Source organism: Amblyomma mixtum, chromosome 1, assembly GCF_055824585.1.
Source record: "Amblyomma mixtum isolate Tamu chromosome 1, ASM5582458v1, whole genome shotgun sequence".
Taxonomy (NCBI): domain Eukaryota; kingdom Metazoa; phylum Arthropoda; class Arachnida; order Ixodida; family Ixodidae; genus Amblyomma; species Amblyomma mixtum.
In genome coordinates this window covers 28,533,127-28,554,420 of record NC_143012.1, presented here as the reverse complement: position 1 = coordinate 28,554,420, position 21,294 = coordinate 28,533,127, and the positions used below count along the sequence as shown (strand labels likewise).

The 21,294-nt window shown below is 51.0% G+C and overlaps 2 protein-coding genes across 2 annotated transcripts in view; both read right to left on the bottom strand.

Annotated features, from left to right (window-relative positions):
* Positions 1 to 5,164, bottom strand: part of LOC149365877 (uncharacterized) — a 53,576-nt gene extending 48,412 nt beyond the window's left edge. Inside the window, exon 1 of the mRNA XM_089546957.1 lies at positions 4,582 to 5,164. Within this exon, the coding sequence (XP_089403083.1) occupies positions 4,582 to 4,759 (178 nt within the window). The 5' untranslated portion in view covers positions 4,760 to 5,164. The remainder of the gene's footprint in view (positions 1 to 4,581) is intronic.
* Positions 5,025 to 10,621, bottom strand: LOC149365876 (uncharacterized). Its single transcript, XM_089569376.1, has 2 exons — positions 8,996 to 10,621; positions 5,025 to 5,306 (listed from the first exon to the last, which is right to left on the bottom strand). The coding sequence occupies exons 1-2, from the start codon at positions 10,619 to 10,621 to the stop codon at positions 5,025 to 5,027; spliced, it is 1,908 nt and encodes a 635-aa protein (XP_089425502.1).
* Positions 10,622 to 21,294: the final 10,673 nt, after the last annotated feature.

The window sequence follows — 21,294 nt, the reverse complement described above, 5'->3', positions numbered from 1 at the left end:
AGGTCTTCGCTCGCGTGCTTTGCTTTTGCTCATTCGCGATGCCGATCCGCATTCTTGAGTGCATACGAGCGGTTTTCAGGCCATCGTATCCTTGAAGCGCCCCCCGAGCGCCGAGCGAGGGCGAATGCCTCTCGATATGCTCGCAGATTGGACGAAAGTGCCTCCAATTCGCCCGCGTTTATCCTCGATAAGGGTTGACAACATCTGATGGGCTCGCTTACATGGAGGATTTCTTCGTTCGGATTCAAAAAAAAAAAAATAAATAAAGAGCGGAGGGGCGCGGGGAAGTTGCGTAGGAATGGGAGACTGGTGGTGGTGGTTGTGGACGCGGTAGTGCTAATTATTAATATTAACATTTTCACACCCGAAACATGTGCACTTTTCTTTTCAAGAGGTGTGTGTGTGTGTGTGTGTGTGTGTGTGTGTGTGTGTGTGTGTGTGTGTGTGTGTGTGTGTGTGTGTGTGTGTGTGTGTGTGTGTGTGTGTGTGTGTGCGTGCGCGCGGGGGAGGGGGAGGATTGCGCTTTTGGTTAATGTACACAGCCTGGGTTTATTGATTTGCGCTAAATTTTAGTATCAGAAAGAAGCGAAATTGCAGTTGCATTGTCTCAGTAGAAATCTCAATACGCGAATCCTGTCTTCCTTCGCCTCCAACGAAACACGGTCAGGCAGTGAGCTCGCAACCTTCCGCCCATCAGAGCTTATCGAAAACCCTCCAATTAAGAGCATTTTGCCCAGTAAACGGCGTACCGTGGAATGAGGTCTGTAAAGAGGGAGATGTTAGCAAGAGGAAAAGACCTCGCTTTCTAAAGGAAAATATTTTGAATTCTAATCCGGACACTGGCAAAGTAAATCAGAGTACGTACTTGTATAGTGCTTGCAGGGCCAAACCGGCCCTGTGCCAAGTACGCATGGTACAATGAAAGCTGTACACACATCGACACGTCATTTCGAAAATCGGTTTATCTTTCTCGGTATGAACAGAAGCGGCCCGTATTCCTAAAATGTATGATTTATACGAGGAGCTAATCAGTTCAAGCCAGCCAGCTACTATAGGAGAAGAGCGCGACGGACAACCAATCGTAAGTAGTCAGGCAAGCTGGGGAAACGTGGTGCAGTTTAGGATCGTGCTCACTGACGGACATTGCACTCTAACCGAGGAAGCGTACACGCGACAAATGACACCTTTACCAAAACAGTTGCTGTGTGCGTTTTTAGGAGGAAAAGATGTACGGTCTAGGCAGGCCTCTTCGCGCTCTCTCAGGTAACCATTCATTACCGGAAATTCGGAACCAGCGCTTCTAGTTTCCTTGGCTGCCACCATGTGGCGCATGGCTTTGAACATTCCGAAATAGCCCGTTGACTCATCTGTGACGTAAGAAAGAAAGAGAATGACCAAGTTATTTCAGAACAGAATGTGATAGGCCGCTAGGCTTAGGGGCACCGGCTGGGCGCTGTTCCTAATTGTTAGTAATGAGAAACTTCGAGAAACGTGAGCGCAGGGATGTTTTGAACCCCAAAGATGAGGTACGGATCTAAATAAGAACTTTGTTTCTATCTTACTGTTCTGCCCCAGCGGGGAAAGTCAAGTGGCTGCAGGATTGCTGGAACATGGCGGAGGTAGGGTTAATAGCAGGGATATGGGAGATGCATTTGTTCTGCAGTATAGACGCAGTAAGGCTGTTTCTGATGATGATGGTTATAACTTGGAACGGGCACGGTAATGATATCTGTAGTCAGGCTATTTCTAGCGGGTGATCTACGGAGGTATCCGCTATCGGAAAAAATGAGTGATACAGAACAAAGGAAAAAGAAAGCAGTGAGGTGCTTTACCGCAGAGGTGAAATCACTTCGGATTGATCAGGTATACCTACGTTCCGAGGACACGGACAATGTTCTAGCCGCTGCTTCGTTCATAATTTTAATTCGCAGTGTGAGGGACCTCAGCTTTGCGGTAGCCTGTTAGACAGTTGGAACGGGTGGTGTTTTGCCATGGTCGTTCTACGGCCAGGTGACGGATTGCGTCGTTGGGCAGTGCTGCATCTTGTGAAGCTCTGTCCAGGGTAGCCGAGTATTTTCCTCGCAGTAGGCATGTCCGTAGAACGGCACTACTGTCCTCGAACGGCATACCACTACATCTGAACTTGTGCTCTCACAGAACTGTTCGCTGCTGATGTGGAGTTTGACCCTTCGTCTGGGAGGCAACGCCAGTCTATGAACAGCTGCTTTCTGTTTCCAGTCAGGAGGAAAGTATAGAACCGATGTACTCTACCAGTTGTCATTGAAAGAGCGGAAAGTTTGGGTGCAAGGAAAAAGCTGGAAGAGTGAAGGAAAAGAAAAATGATACGTGTAACGTTGAGATAGAGGAAAAGTGCTCGGTGGATTATAGAAAAAAAAAAGCAAGTTGATCCCAGCTGGAATGAAGACGAGCAAATGGCCTCTTCGAGCAAGGCGCGTAATGCGTGGATAACACAAGAAGTGGTCTAAGAGATAGTCTAATAGCTAACAAGATGAAGTAGTCAGCACGACATGTGGCTTATCGGCTTATCGACGGTTTATCGCCGTCACCATGCCTGCAGTGCTGAAACTATGCGGTGTGCAACAAAATGGCGCCCGTGACGTCACATGAATACCTCCTAATGCCGTTGTCCTGCTTCGGGCTTGACCTGGCTGATGATTGTGGTGTCTGTGCTGTTTTGGGGTGCTTGAGCTTGGTCTTATCACCATCGAGGCATTGATATTCACATAAAGAAAGGCGTGAGCGGGATAATTTCACGATTTAAAGGGTTGACGACCTTCTTTGCATCACGATTTCTGACACAAGATTTCTTAAGTGCCGTAAAATTCACCGTAATTGCTTTAAGTTTCTGGATTACATACATTAAATGAGATACAGCACAAAGAAGTGACATATTAAAAAACACAGCTGCGCTAGTCGGACCTCATAAGCAGAAAGTTTGTATAACTGTATGGAGTACCAGTCGTCTTTCCGTCATGTTCTGTCATAAATGTTGAGTAGTCTTTCGTAAAGCCTCTGCACAGCCAAGTGCTTGTTCTCTAAGCGCTATGCGCTCGTGTTATACATTCCATTCAGGTTGACAAATTGCATGCCATGTTTCTCTTGCGCGACTGTGTCGTACGCTTCCGTCACTGGAAGTCGACAGTCAGTCTGGAAAATTAAGTATTTGTCGTATGGAATGTCTCGCTACAGCTTCGATGCATATCATTACTGACAAAGGCGGATCGACGAAGGCAATTGTGAATAACAACAAAAAGAAAACTTGCAATACCGAAGTCAAACGCAGTTTTGCTTCGAAATCGCTTACGTAAGAGCACGCCGCTCAGAGTCGTGACTCGTTTGACGTCACACAACGGGTCTGACACGCTTCTCGATACACAACGGCGGCGGATCGTTTGCATAATCGATATCGGCCCGGAGAGCTATGCGGCGCGAGGCATGTGAAGTCTCTCGGTGACGGATGACGCCACGACCCGCTGAGAACCCCTGGAGGGGCGCGCGCCGTTCATCATCTCACCTACGCAAAGGCATTCGTCCGTCGACCGTTGCTTGACCTCACGCGGCGCGCGTTTCTCCCTGACAGTTCAAACGGGGCAGTTGAAGAGTGTATGTGGTACAACCCGCCGCGAATCGAATACGTCGTACTCGCAAAGTCATTTTGCACTCTGTACTAAATGGCCGTACGTACAGTCTCTGTCAAAAGTATACAGCCCAAGGAGCCTTCTTCTGAGCCCTCCAGCGCGGTTCCTCTTGCATACTCAGGAACCTTAATCTCACGAAGGCGAGAGGAACTCAAGTCCTCAACCCTCCCAAGCTTGGGACTGTCAAATGTGCTTCAGAGCCCCGCTACACGGTTTGGAAGCAAACCCCTTGGGCTGTATATTTTTGACGAAGACTGTACATTGCGTTAAAGTTGTACAGTCTTTGTCAAAAGTAACCAGGCTGCATGGTTTGCTTCTAGTTTGTATAGTGGATACCTTGTGGCTTTCCTAGAGATCAAAAGGTGCTGGAAGGTAAGAAGACTCTCAGTCCGTACCTTTTTAACGACCATTTCAGCATCAGGGGAGCTGTAAGGGCTCCACTGTACGAGCTAGAAGCAAACCATGCAGCCTGGTTACTTTTGACAAAGACTGTAGCTTATCATTCGAAACGAAAGTCTGGCGCACCCCTTCGAACTGTCTTTAGAGAGCCAGACCATTTTTCTATTCCCTGTCTTTAGCCGCTCAGTTTATCGCTCAGAAACAAACAGGTTGGCGAAGTCCAGGAACTTGACTGAGCCCTTTTCCACCACAAGCAGTTTAGTTTACCGTTTAAGAAAGTAGTGGATAAAGACCAAAAGGTTTGCCTAGAACCCCCTCCTTAACCAGCAGCACAGTTCACTGCCCAAGAAACTGCTTGGGGGGCAACAAATGAGAGGTCGTGAATCGGAATCAACAAACTAGATTTAGAACAGTTTCGGCCACCCAAGTTGCCGCGTAGCGCCGACGCTGCGTGGCGGCCGCTAAAACCAGCAATCGACGGGCAATCCAGAGCACCAACAGCACGCCGCTTTCGAACACTCACTTTTGGGCATGCCGCAGGGCCCTTTGGTTCGGCCATTGTCGAGAAAGTCCAAGTCGTACCGCCTGGCCGGCGGAAAGGTTAGGGCTACGTGCCCGAGACACGGGTGGACCACAACCGCAGCGCAGAAGACGGCAGCCGCGACCACGAACCGCCGCAGGATCAACGTTGGCCCACGCATGGCGACCGACGCGAGCCAACAGGCGAGCCGCGTCGTTTCACACTCCTCGGAGCAACAGCAGGAGCAGCAGCACTCAGCTGGTAGTACACGTCCTCGAAGTCACAGCCGCGGCGCCCGCCACCGCGTAGCCGGCATGGTTCCGATGGAGCACACTACCAGACCGCGATGCGTGAACTCCGTTCCTTGCGCACACACACAAACACACTGGAACAAACGGGGGGATGTCGCCGCCAAGCTTTCGCGAGCAAATCGTTGCCGTCGGCGTTCAGTCGGTCGGCTTCGGTTCTTCGTCGGGTCGGTCGCCGTGGCAGCCTGCGGCGAGCAAGAAAGCCGTGGAGAGGATACGGCGAAGAGGAGGGGTACACCTGCGAGCCACCACCTCGCTCTCGCGAGACTGGTCGACTTGGCCGGCGTTTCGCTGCTCGCGGGCCACGGCGGTGGAGGAGGAGGTGAAGGGGTAGCCCGGAAAGTGCAGCTTCCTCCTCACCCTCGGCCGCAGGCGAGCTTTCTTGCGAGCGATGACGACTGGCGGAGGAGGCGGCGGCGGCTGCGGCAACAAAACACCAAAGCAAAAGCGAGCGAGAACCTGTCCTCTACTTCGCGCTGCTGGTGGAGGGCTGCATTCCTGGGATGGTGAGCGGGCAGCAGCGGGCGGGTGAGTTCGCCGCGGAGCGGAGCGCGCCCGACGTCAGACAGGCTGAACTGCGTGGTCGAGCTGCCTGTCGACGGCGCCGGAAGGACAAGACAGCGCGCTCGTTCAGTGAAAAGGGTGAAAATGCGGAGAGAAAACCGCGCCGGTCGGCGGCCGTCCGTCCCGAGTGGGTAAACGAAAAAGAGTTGAGGAAGAAGCGGGAATGCCAGTCGGGCCCGGCCTCGGGAGACGACGTTACATTCGAGGAAGGTCGTCGCGCGCCTGTGTGTGCGTACTACGCCTGGGGGTACACGACCGACACCGCGCGCGGGATCAGCGAAGAAGAAGGGCGCTTTCCACCTCTCGTGACCTTTGGAACGAGTCCTTCTTACCCGCTATTATAACGGACAGGCAAGCGGACAAGGTATCTGGGCGATGCCCCGCGGCGATAAGTCGATCGGCTCTCTGGCCAATAACTAACGACCCGTGGACGATCCTCGGTGCGCTTTCCGGGAAGTATGTTGGTCACAAGGACCTTGGTGGAGGCGAAGCATCTTGTGCTTGCAGATTGCATCTGCTTGGACGACCGAGGCGCAAGCGATACAGGCATTGGGCGAGCCTCTTTCTGTGGGTGCGTTTTGTCCTCAAGGAGCCCAGATCGAGAGCGTTATACCTCTTAAATAGAAATACTGGATTCAAATTCCTGTTTCACTGAGCCTTGCGAAGATCTCCATGCTCACAGCGGCTTCAAGAAACCGCGCCCATAACCTCTGCAAGATGACTTATACGCCCGATTTGACCTTTGACCTCGCTCCTAGAGTACTTCAGTGTGTCCGAGAATCTTCCGTCAGTCGCAGAACGCGTATACATGATGTCAGTTTACCACTGACCTAACTTGCATGGGTTAGCACAAATAGTACAGAGGGCAAAACGCTTGTCTAGAACACGTTCTGGACGTGTTTAGGGCTGAACACGCGATATCAAGCGATAACATTTGGTTAACAATGGTCTGGATATGAGTTTGGTTTGGTTTGGTTTATTTCATCGTCATTTTTTGCCTTCCTGGTCGTAGCGACTTTGGGAGTTGTGGAACGCACAGCTCGGTCGTTCCAGACATAGGTTTCGCCCTATGTGCACTGCATACGGAATGCGAGCGCTAAGTATACGTAAGCAAAAGAGAGCAAATGGAGCAACGTGCCCAGGTTAGAACTGTAGCAAGCATGGCGAACTCTCAAGACAAGTGAAACGTCGAGGAAAATGCCCCAAGCTGCGGCGATACTTTCTACGTGCAAACCAGTGACACGGAGCCGACTGCGAAAGTAAGCCGCATAGCTTCAACGATGCCGAGAGTTTAGTCGAGGAAGAAGCAAGAAAAATTGTCCCGACTTCGGAGATCGAACTTGGAGGCACGCGTTCCGCTTCTCTTTTCCTTGTCTATAGGTAGACAGGCAAAACACAAGCCGACCTGCAAGGAAAGGCCCTGCAGTTTTCTTTTAGTGCTGGGGAAAGCCGTCGTCTTGCTCCGTGGCTGACACCTTGAGGTCTAGGCGTTATTGGCAGCTGCAGAAGTGCTTGCGAACGACCTGCAAGCATATCAAGGGCAGGCGCGCAGGTAGTATGCTTCTTAATAGTACTAAAGGAAACATGATTCATCGTGAGCTGGCATGCATTGTGCGCCTACTCATCATACGTGAGCCAAGGGATTTCCGCTAATTATCCATTGTTTCTGTCCACTTTCCTCTAGACAGCACTGTGTACGCGTCTTCTCCTTCGAACAATAGACGGCATGCATGCATACGTCTTCTTGCCGGTGGTGCTGGTGACACGACCTCCGGAATGGTTTAAAGGACACGAGAGTATGCCTATCCAGCGATGTCTGCATTACTGGAGTCACTGGAAAGGCTTTCGGAGTGCCGCGATCCATTTGCAAGCTTCGCCTGCTTTGGAAGGCGCATGACTGCCTCGGAGTTGATAAAAGAAGGAGCACTTCTGCGGCATTTTGAAAACTTTAAACTATTTCACTAACTCGTAACTGTAATCGCTCTGCCTTCCCAGTCTTGTAAACCTAGGGCACTTGCACAGCCGACAAAATCAACCTCGCTCTTTGTATTAACGTTGAGAAAGAAATGCAAAAATTATTGTGAATCATTTCAACACCATCCTTAAGATCTATTTGCCGTCCGTCCGTCCGTTTAGGCTGACCGACCGGGCGAAGCGGGAAGCGGCAGCCATAAACCTTCTGGACAGCTGGGGGCCATCCCGGGTACTACAAGAGCTTCAGCGCTATCGTCCTTTAAGTAAAGTTTGTTCCTCCTTCTCCAACACCAACAACATAATCATCATCCCGGAGCTACGTTACTTTATTAGCCGTGTGTCAAAATGGGTCTTATTTTCTTTTGGTGCGAAATCACTCATACGGTCACCAATACCGACTGTTGATTGTTATCAACTCTCTTTCTTTGACACTTAGGTCACTGTCTCACAAATGCAGTTAGCGCCACAAAGTTAAAAACGACTGAGCTGCACTGGTATTCTTATACTGCGTGTACACTCGTTCGGGCGGCGGGGGGCCGCGCACGCAGGAGCCTCCAAAGAAACGATGCTCACTCGATGGGTTCCGTTTTGAGACTAGGAGTTTATTTGCAATAGAGTCAGAACACTTGAAGGAAGAAAACAAAACACACACAGAGGGAAAGAGGGTGAAGGAAAGCGGGGGGGGGGGGGGGGCGCACTGAAAAGAGGCCACCTGCAGTTTCGGCCCGAGGCCCGTGACCTTGAGGCGCAGTGTCGTCTTGCGGCTCCGATGCGCGGACCTCGTAGTTTCCTGGAAGCCGGCATGCTCCCCTGTTTTCTGCCCTCCGCGCTCCGGAACTCGGGGACCATCTCCTATTTTCTTCATCCTCCCCCGCAATGAGCTTCAGCTCATTTGTGCTGTATGTGGGACATCTTCGCTTAGGAGTTCGAGAGGGAAAAGGGCCTGCACTGGCCAACCGAGCTCCTGTTAGGGTCCCCATCAGCTCCAACCGCGGTAATGACAAGCGCTTTAATGGCGCCACCTTTGTTTTAGCCATCAGAAGGGATACAGTGAAGTTCCCGTCTTCATTTGTTGTTTTAGTGTAAGCAACGGCACCGTAAGCTTTCGGGCTGGCATCACAGAAAATGTGAAGCTCCTTCTGGGCATGCTCTTCTTTCAAGGCGACTTTACGGGGTACGGAAATGTGGCGAAGCTCAGGGAGCTGCTGGCACCAAATCTCCCATCGGTCAAGTACATCTGGAGGCAGTTTCTCATCCCAATCTGTGCCTCGCTCCCAAAGGGTCTGAAATAAGATCTTCGTCGTAGTAGAAATTGGTGCGGGGAAACCGAAGGGGTCGAAAATACGCGCAGACGCTTGCAGCAAAAACCTCTTTGTGTCTTGCCGCGATCTCAAAAATTCTATTAGGGTGTTCATCTCAAACATGAAATCGTCTTGGTGAGGCCTCCATTCGACACCCAGGATCTTGGTCATTGTGAACTCCGGCAAGCTGCCTCGTGCATTCTCATTTTCGGATAACATCGTCGAAAGTTCAATCGAATTCGATCGCCACTTGCATAGATGCATGCCTGCCTTGTGCACAATGTGCTGCGATTCTTGGCAGATGCGCTCCGCCTCCTCAACTGAGTCAGCGCCTGTCACCAAATCGTCCACATATAGGTTGTTCTTGAGTATATTCGCTGTGCTCGGATAAACGTCTTGCACTGACTCAATGTGATACCTCAGAGTTGCCGCGAGCAAAAAGGGGCTTGATGTTGCCCCGAAGGGCACTCGTGTCATTCGATACTCCTTTATAGGAGGAAGAGCTTCTGACTGCTTGGGAGGTCGCTCGTACCAGAGAAAGCGCAAGGCGTCGCGGTCACTTTCGACCAGCTGCACTTGGAGGAAAGCCTTTTCTATATCGGCCATGACAGCTATTCTGTGGGTTCGAAACCTGATTAGGGTGTCTGAGAGATTTGGGTTCAAATTTGGTCCCGCAGAGAGAACATCATTTAGCGAAATCTCGCCTCGTGCGCTCGAGGAGGCATCGAAGACCACCCTCAGCTTAGTTGTTTCGCTTGTTGGTCTGACAACGCCTCGATGCGGGAGGTAATAAATAGGTCCCTTTGGGGACTCACCATTTTCGTCGACCTCCTCAGCGTGCCCAGCAATCAGGTATTCTCTCAGCGCTCGGTCGTAAGCTTGCATGTCGCCGTCGTTTCTTATCAACTTTGTTGTCAACGACCGAAGTCTCTGCGCAGCTATGGCCTTGTTATCCGCCAAATCTGAGGCATTTTCTTTCCAGGGCAGAGAGACCTGATAACGGCCATTTCTGTAGGTGACGCTTTCTTGAAAGCTTCGAAGAACTTCGTCTCCATTCTCTGTGGTTTCTGTGTCAACGATTCCAAGATGTTCCAATTCCCAAAATGACTTCAGCTGCCTGGAGAGGTCGTCGTTTTCTTGCTCAGTGGTTACCAACACGCGCATGACTCCGGTGGCTGTCAGACAGGTCGTCGCTGTGTTTCTTGCCACTCTACCCTGCAGCGTCCACCCAAAGATGGTCTCCACGGCGACAAGCTTGTCGTTGACCCGCTTGACACTTCCAGTGGCGACGTCCCAGTAATGGTCAGCTCCAATCAGGAGAGAGACTCCGGTGTTATGTCGATGGTCGTCCGGGGCCAGGTCAGCGAGTTGGAGCCCTTGGTCTGCAGCCAGGCTGGTAGCGGAGGCGTCAGGTGGTGGCAGGAAGTCCCCGGAAATCTCTGGAACCTCGAGGGCCTCGATTCTTATTACGTGGTCGTCATGTCGGCTTCGTAGACACAACTCGACTCTGTTGCATGTTGTGACGTTTGGCGTAGTGGTCCCAAAGGTGTGAATGGCGAGACGTTCTTCTCCCACCACTTGAAGTTTGAGACGTCGGGATACTTCTCGCTTTACGAAAGTTCTCTGGCTGCCACCGTCGAACAGAATCCTCACCAAGGCGCGCTTCTGTTTCGATTCCGCCCATGCTTGCGCTGTCTGTAGGAGCACGCGGGGCGTGCAGCCAGTCTGTGCCACCTGTAACGATGACTGCACGACAACCTCGAGAGGTGCAGAACCGTTTCTAGAAAGGGGTGGTGTCGACTTGCTGAGATCGCAGACGCCAGTAGCGTGCCGGGCGAAACATTTCGCGCACTTGAGCCACTTTGCTGTTCGGCATTCGGCTGCTCGATGATTCATTTTCGTGCATTTAAAGCATCGTCTTTCTTTGGCCAGGATCTCTCTCTTGGCTTCTGGCGCAACGGAGGCCACGCAGTCTGCCGTAACGTGGTCTTCTGCCCCACAAAATGAGCACTGTGACTCACTTCCCTTTACAGCAAAGACGGCTGCAGATGGTGGCTTCCCCTTAATGCTTGGCTCCCTCGGTTTAACATCCCTGTTCAGTGACTGTCGGCTGCTGCACTGTGCTCGTTCTCTGCTCTCCACTTCCGTTCTCAAGAAATCGAGGAAGTCTTGGAGCTCGTCTTGGGGAACGGTTGAAGTGGCAGCCTTCCTTCGGTAGTATTCGAGGCTAAGTTGATCTGGGATGCTCTTCCGAAGGACAGTCAGCAACAACACGCCGTACGTGCTTGATATCACGCCCAGTGCCTCGAGGCTTCGGACTCCCGACTGTACCTCATCATAAAGGGTCCTGAGCCTTTCTGTGTCATGGAGGTTGTTTACCGGGCGAACACCGAGCAAGCGAGACATGTGTTCTTCGATAATGACGTCTTCTCTCCCAAATCTTTCTGTGAGGGTCCTGATGGCAATTCCGTAATTTTCATTGCTTAGGGATAACCCTTCGATAGCCGCTGCCGCCTTCCCTGTTAGATAACTTGTCAGGTACTGAAATTTATCGATTGATGAAAGAGAGCCATTTTTGTGGATTGTTGAGTCGAATTGATTCCAAAATTTCTGCCATGATCTCAGGTCTCCATTAAACTTGGCGATTTCCAACTTCGGAAGTTTGGTTGTTGCCGATGGAAGCTGGCTCGTGGTAACGCTGGCGTGAACTGAAGGCTGAGACTCGGAAGGGTTCCCCGTTACTGATCGAGTTCTTGACCGGTCTTCGTAAGAAGTTTGGTTTCGTAGGGCTCTTTTTATTCTAGTTTTCGTGATGCTAATCTTCTCACTGTAAGCAGATACGGCGGCTAATTCTGCGTCGAGTTCCTGTAGGTCAATTTTCTTCTCAATGCTGTCGTTAACCGATTTTAGCTCTTCTGCTTGTTCGATAAGGAGGTCAAATTGTTCTTCAAGCTCACCGCTTTGTGCTGCAGGCTCTTGTAGGAGGGCGGTGGCTGCTGCGATGATCTTTTCGATGGCTTGACGTAGTGCGGCTTGCTTCTTTTGGAGTCGTTCCATGGCGTCTTTGATGGCAGTTGACTAAGTTCCCGGGTTTCGGCACCAAATGTTGATTGTTATCAACTCTCTTTCTTTGACACTTAGGTCACTGTCTCACAAATACAGTTAGCGCCACAAATTTAAAAACGACTGAGCTGCACTGGTATTCTTATACTGCGCGTAGACTCGTTCGGGCGGCGGGGGGCCGCGCACGCAGGAGCCTCCAAAGAAACGATGCTCACTCGTTGGGTTCCGTTTTGAGACTGGGAGTTTATTTGCAATAGAGTCAGAGCACTTGAAGGAAGAAAACAAAACACACACAGAGGGAAAAGAGGGTGAAGGAAAGCGGGGGGGGGGGGCGCACTTAAAAGAGGCCACCTGCAGTTTCGGCCCGGCCGGGCTCGTGACCTTGAGGCGCAGTGTCGTCTTGCGGCTCCGATGCGCGGACCTCGTAGTTTCCTGGAAGCCGGCATGCTCCCCTGTTTTCTGCCCTCCGCGCTCCGGAACTCGGGGACCATCTCCTATTTTCTTCACCGACCAAGAATTCCGTCGCTGTATGTACGTACGGTCGTGCACCGTTGTCTAGCAACCCAAGCTACTGCCCGAACATACCCGAGTCTCGGGTAAGCTCAGGTAATGAATCGTGTAAGTTGAACATCGCGGCAGCTGCGCATGAGGTTGCTCAGGAAGGGCAACATGGGTCACACAATTTCTGCCGGTGGCCATGATCGAAACAGCCACCTGCCAGTACAGTGGCGCATCTCTTGGTATGAGGACTCGCTGCCATCTATGAATGTTACGCAGATAATGACAAATTCTGCATATATGGGCATTAACCCGCTGGAGATATCACGTCATACCGTAAGGCGGAGCTTAGTGCCCCCCTCCACATGAAGAATGAACCCCCATTCCCACTTCTACTCGGTTTAACTGCGTAAAACCCCTGCCATTTTTTTTCTTTGGCTGGTGGCTGCATTGAATCATTTTGGCGCTCGCGCCTGAGGTCCAGGAACTAAAGACAGCACTCATGGACAAGAAGTTCGAAGATGTACAAGTATACTTACTTTTGCAGTACCTGCCTGCAGCTCTGCACGTCTTCAGCTAGGCTCCCTGCACACGTGGCAGGAAGTATAAGAATTAAACTTGCGCTGCTGCGCTTCGTCTACGATGGCGACAGAGATCCTGGACGGTCTGCGGCCTGCCCGCGCTGAATTAAAAGGACATCAATCCACCGGCACCGGTAAGAGCGCAAGGGCGCCTCAAAATATGGAAGTAAATCCCACCAGTAGCTGTCTCCGTAACGAACTACCCCTCGACAGAAGGGATAAAGTTTTCTTTCATTGTCTCCGTCCTCTCGCGATGCCGTCTAGTTCCTGGCCGGCAGCCAGACACGTATCCAATGGGGGGAGTCGGGTGCCAGAGGAGGCCCAGGCCTCTCTAAAATCTTGCCCCCCCGCCCCCCTCCAATATACGAATGACCCGGGCCCCTTCCGAAATCACGGCCGCTTGCATCGAGTTGCCGTGATTCTATAGTCCGGTAAAACTCAAGAATGAAGCGGCTTTTCTCCGTCAAAGGACCCCCTTCCAGCCAATGGCGTCATCGGCAGATCCTCAAAAACTTGCTAGAGTGATCATGCAGAGAGCGGGAGGTGAAAGGGGATAGTACCCTCTCTGCATTGTCGGGGACTATCTTCTCCCTGCATCGTCCCGTTGCTCACGATCGCAGGTTTATGGGAATCGGCCGACGCCATTGTCTTGAAGGGCCGGGGTTCATTGACGGGGAATAGCCGCTTTTTTCTTGACTTGTATCCGACTATAGTTGACTCCTGAACCCCCTAAACCTATCGCTATAGCCTGGAAGCTGGAGCCCGCAGCACGGTGGAAGAACGCCTGCATCCCCAATGTTCGCACGCGGCACCTTCTCGAAGGTCGAAAACAAAATCGTTTTACAAGCGGCTACGTATCAAGGCACTTAAAGGATTCCTTCATCACTAATAAGCCACGTGACATATCATACGACGACGCTCTGTACATTCCCGGCATTTGTGGCGCATATATACGCTGCACATGGACGAGAACATTGTAGAATTGAGTGAAAGGTCAGTGCACTGTCGCTCTCGAAGCGCGAGCAAAAACGGTCACGTAAGCCACGGGCAGGTCGCGCGTCGTCTTCAACTTCGCGGCGACGTGGGAATTTGCAAGCGATGAAATATTCAGGACCCGCCGAGGCGGCGAGAGCTGCGCATGCATATCGCTGCTCTTGAGAAACCGCTATACAGCGTTTTCACACTTCTTCGCGGAAAGGCTCGCCCGTTTCTTTATCTGCCCCGGGACAGCTCGCGGCGTAGCGGGTAACGGGTGTGTACGCGCGCACTGCTTAGTTGAGCACAGCGCACAGCGTCGACTTGACACTTGAGATACGAGAGACATACCTTCGCTTTCAAGGGCGACAAGCCTTCCACGAATTCCTAACGGCGCGCAGTTTTGTTCCTTTTGTGGGTGCTCCTCCCTTATCGTTTCGCTTGCGGCACGCAGGGCGCTGCTTTTAATAAATTTTTCGCATTAAAATATTCGGTTTTAATGCGTTAGCATGATAGCCCTACCGTGAAGAAAAGCGTCCGGCGTAGTCCTACGGCGTGGTGTCGTGTGCACGTGCCGCCTGCCACCTGGCAGGTGGAAAGAGTCACTCACCACCTGCCCCTCTTGGCAGGAGAGAGTGAAATCCTCCTCTCCACTTGCAGGGGAGAGGCCGGCGGCTTCACGATAAAAGCGCCCCCCCGCCGCCCCCCCCCTCCCCCCCCCAAAAAAAAACTTTGTAAGACTGATAAGGACTAATAGCAAAAATTAAAATGGCTAGAAATGACTCAGCAAAGAGCACAGAAAAGTTTTTCAGCAGTTTGTCAGCAAAGTTGAGCAAAGAACCGAAATTATGAAGAGCAGATTAGAAGTAGAAGAGAAGCAGTTAAAACTAAGGAAAAGACCTAATGGTAACGTATACTGTCATGGCATAAATGATAATTAGGCGCGCCCGTAATTTTTACATTCGGTGTTTGTCTTGCTCTGCTTCGTTCTTTATGTGCTGGTTTCCCAGCGCTGTGTAGCCATGGAATCCACACGAAGGACTCACTTTTCGCTGTGCCATGGAATTTATCGTTTATTCATATATTTATAGCAGTTTCGTCAGGTCGAACTGACGACCATCCCTGTAAATGCAAGTACATGGTGTTTCATGTAACTTCAACCGCAGTGTTGGAATGGATAGGCACGTTTTGTAAAAAGAAAACTAAGGCAGTATACGCTGCTGCCGGCAGCCTTTGTCATTTTGAAGCATATTTATGCGTGAATTAGGTGGGTGCTTAACTGAGCATAATCATTTCACGTGGTAGGGAACATTTTCATTAGAAAGTTGCTCACATTCCAAGGAGAAGAAGGAAAGTTGGTCGATGGATTTGCTTAATTGCCAGATGCACTAGGGGATCCCAGGGTATACCACTTAAGGTATGAAGCAGTAAATCATCGAACTTCGGTACGTACGTTAGGCGAAGTATCCCTTACGTATATATCAAAGTTCATGAAGGGACTGTGCTCGTAATAGGCCAACCAAGGATGACCGCGGCCGAAAGTTGAGCTCCGGAGCGGACGATGAAGTGTGAGCAACCTTCCCATGTTTTCATGTCCAACCTATTGTGATGGGCGACGCATATCGTTGCGCATTTCATATCCAAAGTGAAGAAAATACGTGTTCTGGGTGAAACGGCTCTTTCTAGGCTCGTGTTCGCGAAAAGAATCGTTCGGAGCGAGATTAAACTACTTCTAACCGGAAGCAATGGCAGCAGAGCAGACAGAAAGGGACTTTGTTTTCTCCCTATACTTCCGGAAAGCTCCGGGGACAACGTTGCCATGCATTCAGCTTTTAAGACTCCCTAAAGAGTCAGTTAAAAAAAGAAGGTCCAGGTATGGCCGGTTGGTCTGATCGTATGCTGGGCACTTCACGTCTTCGTCCACTTGTCCGGCGACACGTTGCCGGTTGGGGCAGCCGCTCCAAACTTCTTGAGAAGCAAAAAAACTAATTTATTGAAGACTGGAGCAAAATACAAACACTTAGAGAAAAGGCGGTTTAAAAGAAGGGCTGTGGAAAAGCGGCCGAGACTGAGACCCGGCGCGCTCCCGCCTGTTCTTTGTTCGCAGCGGGTTTTAATACCCTCGATAATTGGGCGGAACTTTATCACACCTTCTCTCGCCCAATTCCAACCAATACTGCAGCAATGGCACTGTGCATGCAAGTGGGCGGAGCCCAGTGCTCGCCAGAGCCCGACTCTAGAGGCGCCAGTAAGTCCACTGCTTAGCTATTTCTGACGTCGCCGACCTTACTGACCCCCCACCCCCTTGAGAGCGGTCGTCGGCCCCTTGCGGCCCCGACAGGGTTGTTCACGGTCTTTCTCCCCAATCCCCGCGGGCTTGGACAGCGTCCGAAGCGCGCGACCCCCTCCCGACTTCAGACGACACGGTAGGGGGGGAATTACCTACTGGCGCCGTGAGCTTCTAGTCCGTCATCCCGAAGCAGGCGAAGGAATGGGGATTTGTTAATCGTTCCCTGGGGACACTCCCCTCATCCTATGTCCATGGGCTGCGGCCATTGACCCGGAGGTCCTCCACTGCGCTCGCCCGTAGCCACACCGTGAAGAAGGGGCCGAGCCGGTCCCGAAACGTCGTTTTTCCTGTATTTTACTTGGTTGGCGTCACTTACCTTCTCCTAACATTAAATTTCCCAACCAGACAGACTTCTGTCGAATGTTTTCTTTTGAATGAAAGGGGACGTTTTGATTGCTTTCCTTATTTGTATTTTTATTTTTACCCTTCTTGTGTATCATTTCATGCCTTTTTTTCGTTGTTTCTGCCTTTTTTTTCTCTCGGAAATATCTGTTTATAGTATTTCCTTTTATGAATACGCTTGCGCTTTTATTTTGTGGAGTTTATCCCCATTTCTGCTTCCCTTTTGTAATCCCTATTATGTAGTTGTGTTTTGCCCCTCATGTAATACCCTCTAACTGAGGGCCCTTGAGGGTATCCTGAATAAGTAAATAAATAAATAAATAGTAGTAGTAGTAGTACAAGACTTTTATTCGGCCGTAATTTGCAGGCCGAGCATGTCGACCGCCTGGGTGACCAGGAGTCGCTGTTCTTCCTCCCCTTCAGCGCCAAGCTAGTCGAGCCAGGTGGTGATGGATAAAGAAGGTGGGGGTAGGAACCCGACTGCTGAGCAGCCAGGCAATAGAAGAGGCAATGGGCCAGGTCCGCATAGATACAGGGGCAGTTGGGACAGGAAGGGTCCGACCGATAGCGATAGAGAAAGAGGCGGGACGGGGTGATTACTGCATTCATTTGGATGTGCCGAAGAAGGCGAGCCTCCTGCACCGTGAGTGATGGATGAGGGGGAGGGTAAAGGCGTTTGTCTAGCCGGAGCTCAAGGTAGACCTCTTTTATGGTACGGCGAAGGGTGAGTATAAATAAATAAATAAATGAAAAATAAATAAATATATAGAGGGTGTGACAAAAAGTTGTTAGTTTAATGGGATTTAACGTCCCAAAGCGACTTAAGCTATGAGAGCTGTGACAAAAAGGAAGATACGCAATTACGAACTGTGATCTGGCCGTCTTGTCGTCGCTACCATATACCTCAAGTCGACGTCCAAGTCCGGTCTGCAATGCCTGAGAGCGCCTGATCCTGCAGTCTGGACGTGGCTTGCGTGAAAAAGACACGCTGCCTTCATGTTAGCATGCATGAAGCAGGAGCAGGGTGCAGCGAAGCGTTCACTGTTGGCAATGAAGTGCTCACGTTGTGAAGCAAAACGAAGGGGTACCCCAACTGTAACGTACGACGCTGCATGACGCTGTAACTTGCCCGTGCCGCCTTAATTCAGGGAGTGCAAGCATGGAGATGAAGTGGTGACCTTATTGCACCGGTAGCTGTATGCGGGATTTCTCTGTGCAGATAAGTGGCGCCGTGGTACGTCACAGCGGAAACCTGCCACGTTCACCTGCCGCCAGAGGAACTGCTGTACAGGCCTGAGCCGCAGGGGAGTAAGGGCGGGGAGGGGGGGGGGGGTGGAAGGGGGGGGAGGAAGGGCCGCTCTTGTCAGTGCCACCTCTCGCTCTACAAAATGGTTGGTTGGTTTATGGGGTTTAACGTCCCAAAGCGACTCAGACTATGAGAGACGCCGTAGTGGAGGGCTCCGGAAATTTCGACCACCTGGGGTTCTTTAACGTGCACTGACATCGCACAGTACACGGGCCTCGAATTTCTCCTCCAAAGAAATTCAGGAGAAATTCGAGGCCCGTGTACTGTGCGATGTCAGTACGTCATCAGTAGTCATGCCCCAGTGGGCGGGAGTTTGGCACATCCATCGAATTGTCACTTCATTCTAAAACACAAGGCAAAATTTTCCGTCATCAAATTATTTTTCGCGGTATTTTTAACCGTGACCTTGTAGTAACCACGTAATTTTTTGTAGCAATTACAGCAGATTTTTCTGCAGTACTGTGCTATACTATGTAGCCCCAAACGGAAACATACCACAGAAAGATACTGCAGTAAAAAATATACAGTTCTACAGAAAAATTGGTAGTTACGACACAACAGTTTATCGTATTTTAGGCAACATTCTATAGTTTCTTTTTTTCTGCTGGGATATCGCTGGCTGTAGAAAGGACCTGAGAAGGGAGTGATTTTGAGGTTGTTGGTGATCCATATTCAAGATGAAAACACAGCGCACATACGAAAATGGGAGGCCAAACGAGTGACGAGGACCACGTCTCTCGTCTCGTCTTTGTTTTCGGCTGTTTTAATCGCAAAAGGGACGCGGCATTCTAGAGGGATGCTGTTCAAGGCGCCCATAGGGTGCTCGCTCTGGGACAAGCATATTTACACCCTTATGGGCGTAAAAATGTGTAGTACAGCACCCCCTGTAATATGCCCAGTTCTGCCCGGGTTTGCTGTTAAACCGCCTCATTCGTTCGTCTTGAAAAATTTAGCGCGACACACAAGGACAGAAAGAGTAGACGACACGAGCGCTGTACTAACAACTGGAAGTTTATTCGAAAACACGTAGAATTATAAAGGAAGAAAGTGCGATAAAATCGTTGGTCAAAAACCAAAAGAAGAAAACTAAACACAACAGTCACCGCCAGCTCCTGCTATCAAGACGCAAAGCACTTGTCCAGATAAGCTACCTCTTTTTCCCGTATAGTAACGGACGGTTTGGCCACGCACGTGTCATGAGCCTTGGCGATACTATATGCCTCGTAAATTTCCCTACACAACACGTTGTCATTCTTGTACACAATCGTAGTGTTGTCAAGGTTCGGCGAGCACTTGCCGGTCCCGAGATCCTTGCACTCACGGCAGTGCAAAACAAGGTTCGAAGACACCGGTTTCCTGCAGTCCAGTGAATTCTTGTGCTCCTGCAGCCGCACATTGATGCACCTGCCCGTTTGGCCGTAATACACCTTCCCGCAGGCCAATGGCACCTTGTACACAACCCCCTTTTCGCAGGCGGTGAAATCGCTGGCATGACTGGCAGAACACTCCCGCGGGGATTTTCGAGGCAGTGTCTTGTCTAGCCTGTTCCGAACTGCCGCGCACACTCTCCCGACCTTGTTATCAGCTGAAAAGACCAGCTGCACATCATGCTTAGCTGCGATCTTCCGTAGTCGATGAGACAGCCCGTGTATGTATGGCATACATGCAACCTTCTGGCGTGGCCGGTCCGCTGGTTCCTGAACCGAGGGGAAAGCCTCGCGCTTCAGTTTTAGCAATAGTCGCTCCGTAAGCCGGGCAAGATGCTTTTGAGGGTAACCAGCTTCTTGTAGTCTGGCCACTTGTCTCAAAAAACCTTCCTCAAGTCGGTGGGGACACGACTGCCTCAGGGCTGTGGTCATTCCGGACATGGCTATGCCGTCCTTGACAAGTCTTGAATGCTGGGACTGGAAGTTTAGAAGGGGCTTACCCGCCTTTGGAGCATACACCCAGCAAACATGTTGATTGGTTAACTTCAACTCCAGGTCCAAAAACCGGATACTCTTTCTGTCCTTGTGTGTCGCGCTAAATTTTTCAAGATGTATGTTAACCAACTCGCCCAATCTGCAGTATTGTTAAGCCTTCGTCGTGGGGGAAGACAACGGCATGGCTACAGCGGAACGCCGACTAACCCCGAGACGCGCGTTGGGTGAGCGCCTGGATTGCCACGGAAGCCGCGTCCGCCTGCCCGGTGGAGCGAGCGTTTCACCTACACCGAGTGTGAACGCGCGTTCGAAATGCGCGGGAGTGTGACGTCACCATACCACGTGATTCACACGGCGTGCAACCGCAGCGACGGCACAAGTTCGAGCCCCGTCTGTCATCTGTCGTGACGTCATTGTGTCACGTGGTGTGACGTCACCATACCACGTGGTCTGCACGGCGTGCAACCGCAGCGACGGCACAAGTTGGAGCCCCGTCTCTCATCTGTCGTGACGTTATTGTGTCACAGGTCACCATACCACGTGGTCTGCACGGCGTGCAACCGCAGCGATGGTACAAGTTGGAGCCCCGTCTCTCATCTGTCGTGACGTCATTGTGTCACGTGGTGTGACGTCACCATACCACGTGGTCTGCATGGCGTGCAACCGCAGCGACGGCACGAGTTGGAGCCCCGTCTCTCATCTGCCGTGACGTCATTGTGTCACGTGGTGTTAACTGTCACGAAGGGCTTGGATTACCTATTGCAATATGCTTCGCATAAAAGTGTTGCATTCAAAGGGCAACGCATCGCGCCGAACGGGTGGTGGCTTTCCTTGGAATGCCTGGCAGCGCTACAATACGTTGTCGCGTTCCACTCCTAAAGGCAAACATTAAGCGTCATTAATTTGCAGTTAATTTATGCACCAACAGAATGTAAAGTGAACAATCGCGTAGCAGAATGCAGCACTCAGGCTTTCGCCTTCGCTAAAGTTCCTCGTAATTTTTTACATTACCAGTTGCGCAACTTCACATATGGTCCATGTATAAAAAAAGGGCGGTCCGAAATGGCCAAAATTCGCCACGTGTGTGTGTGTGTTAGGAGCGCCCCCTTTGAAACGTGGTGGCGGCAGGTACCACCATGCTTGGCGTCCACATGCAACCTGGCAGGTTGCGGTTAAATGATTGGTCACGTGAGGCTGCTCGGGAAAAGTGACCTGGATGGGCACTAACTCCCGTAGACGTCCCACAGATGTCCTAAACGCCCACAGGACGTCTAAGGGAGTTTGTGTTCATTGCGGCAGCGCGCGGCGACTGCGTTCACAAAGTGAGCGGCCGGGCTTACGCCTACTCACACATAAGCAGCGTCTCTGCTTACTTTTTATTTATCTAACCAATCTATTATCCATCTCTGAATCTATACTTTCGGCATTTCTCTTTACATATAAATTCCGCTGATTTTACGTTTGTCCAAACCTTAATCCTGAACTTATATCGTTAAGTCACTGCCCTGCTTATTCAGGAACGAAAAACAACA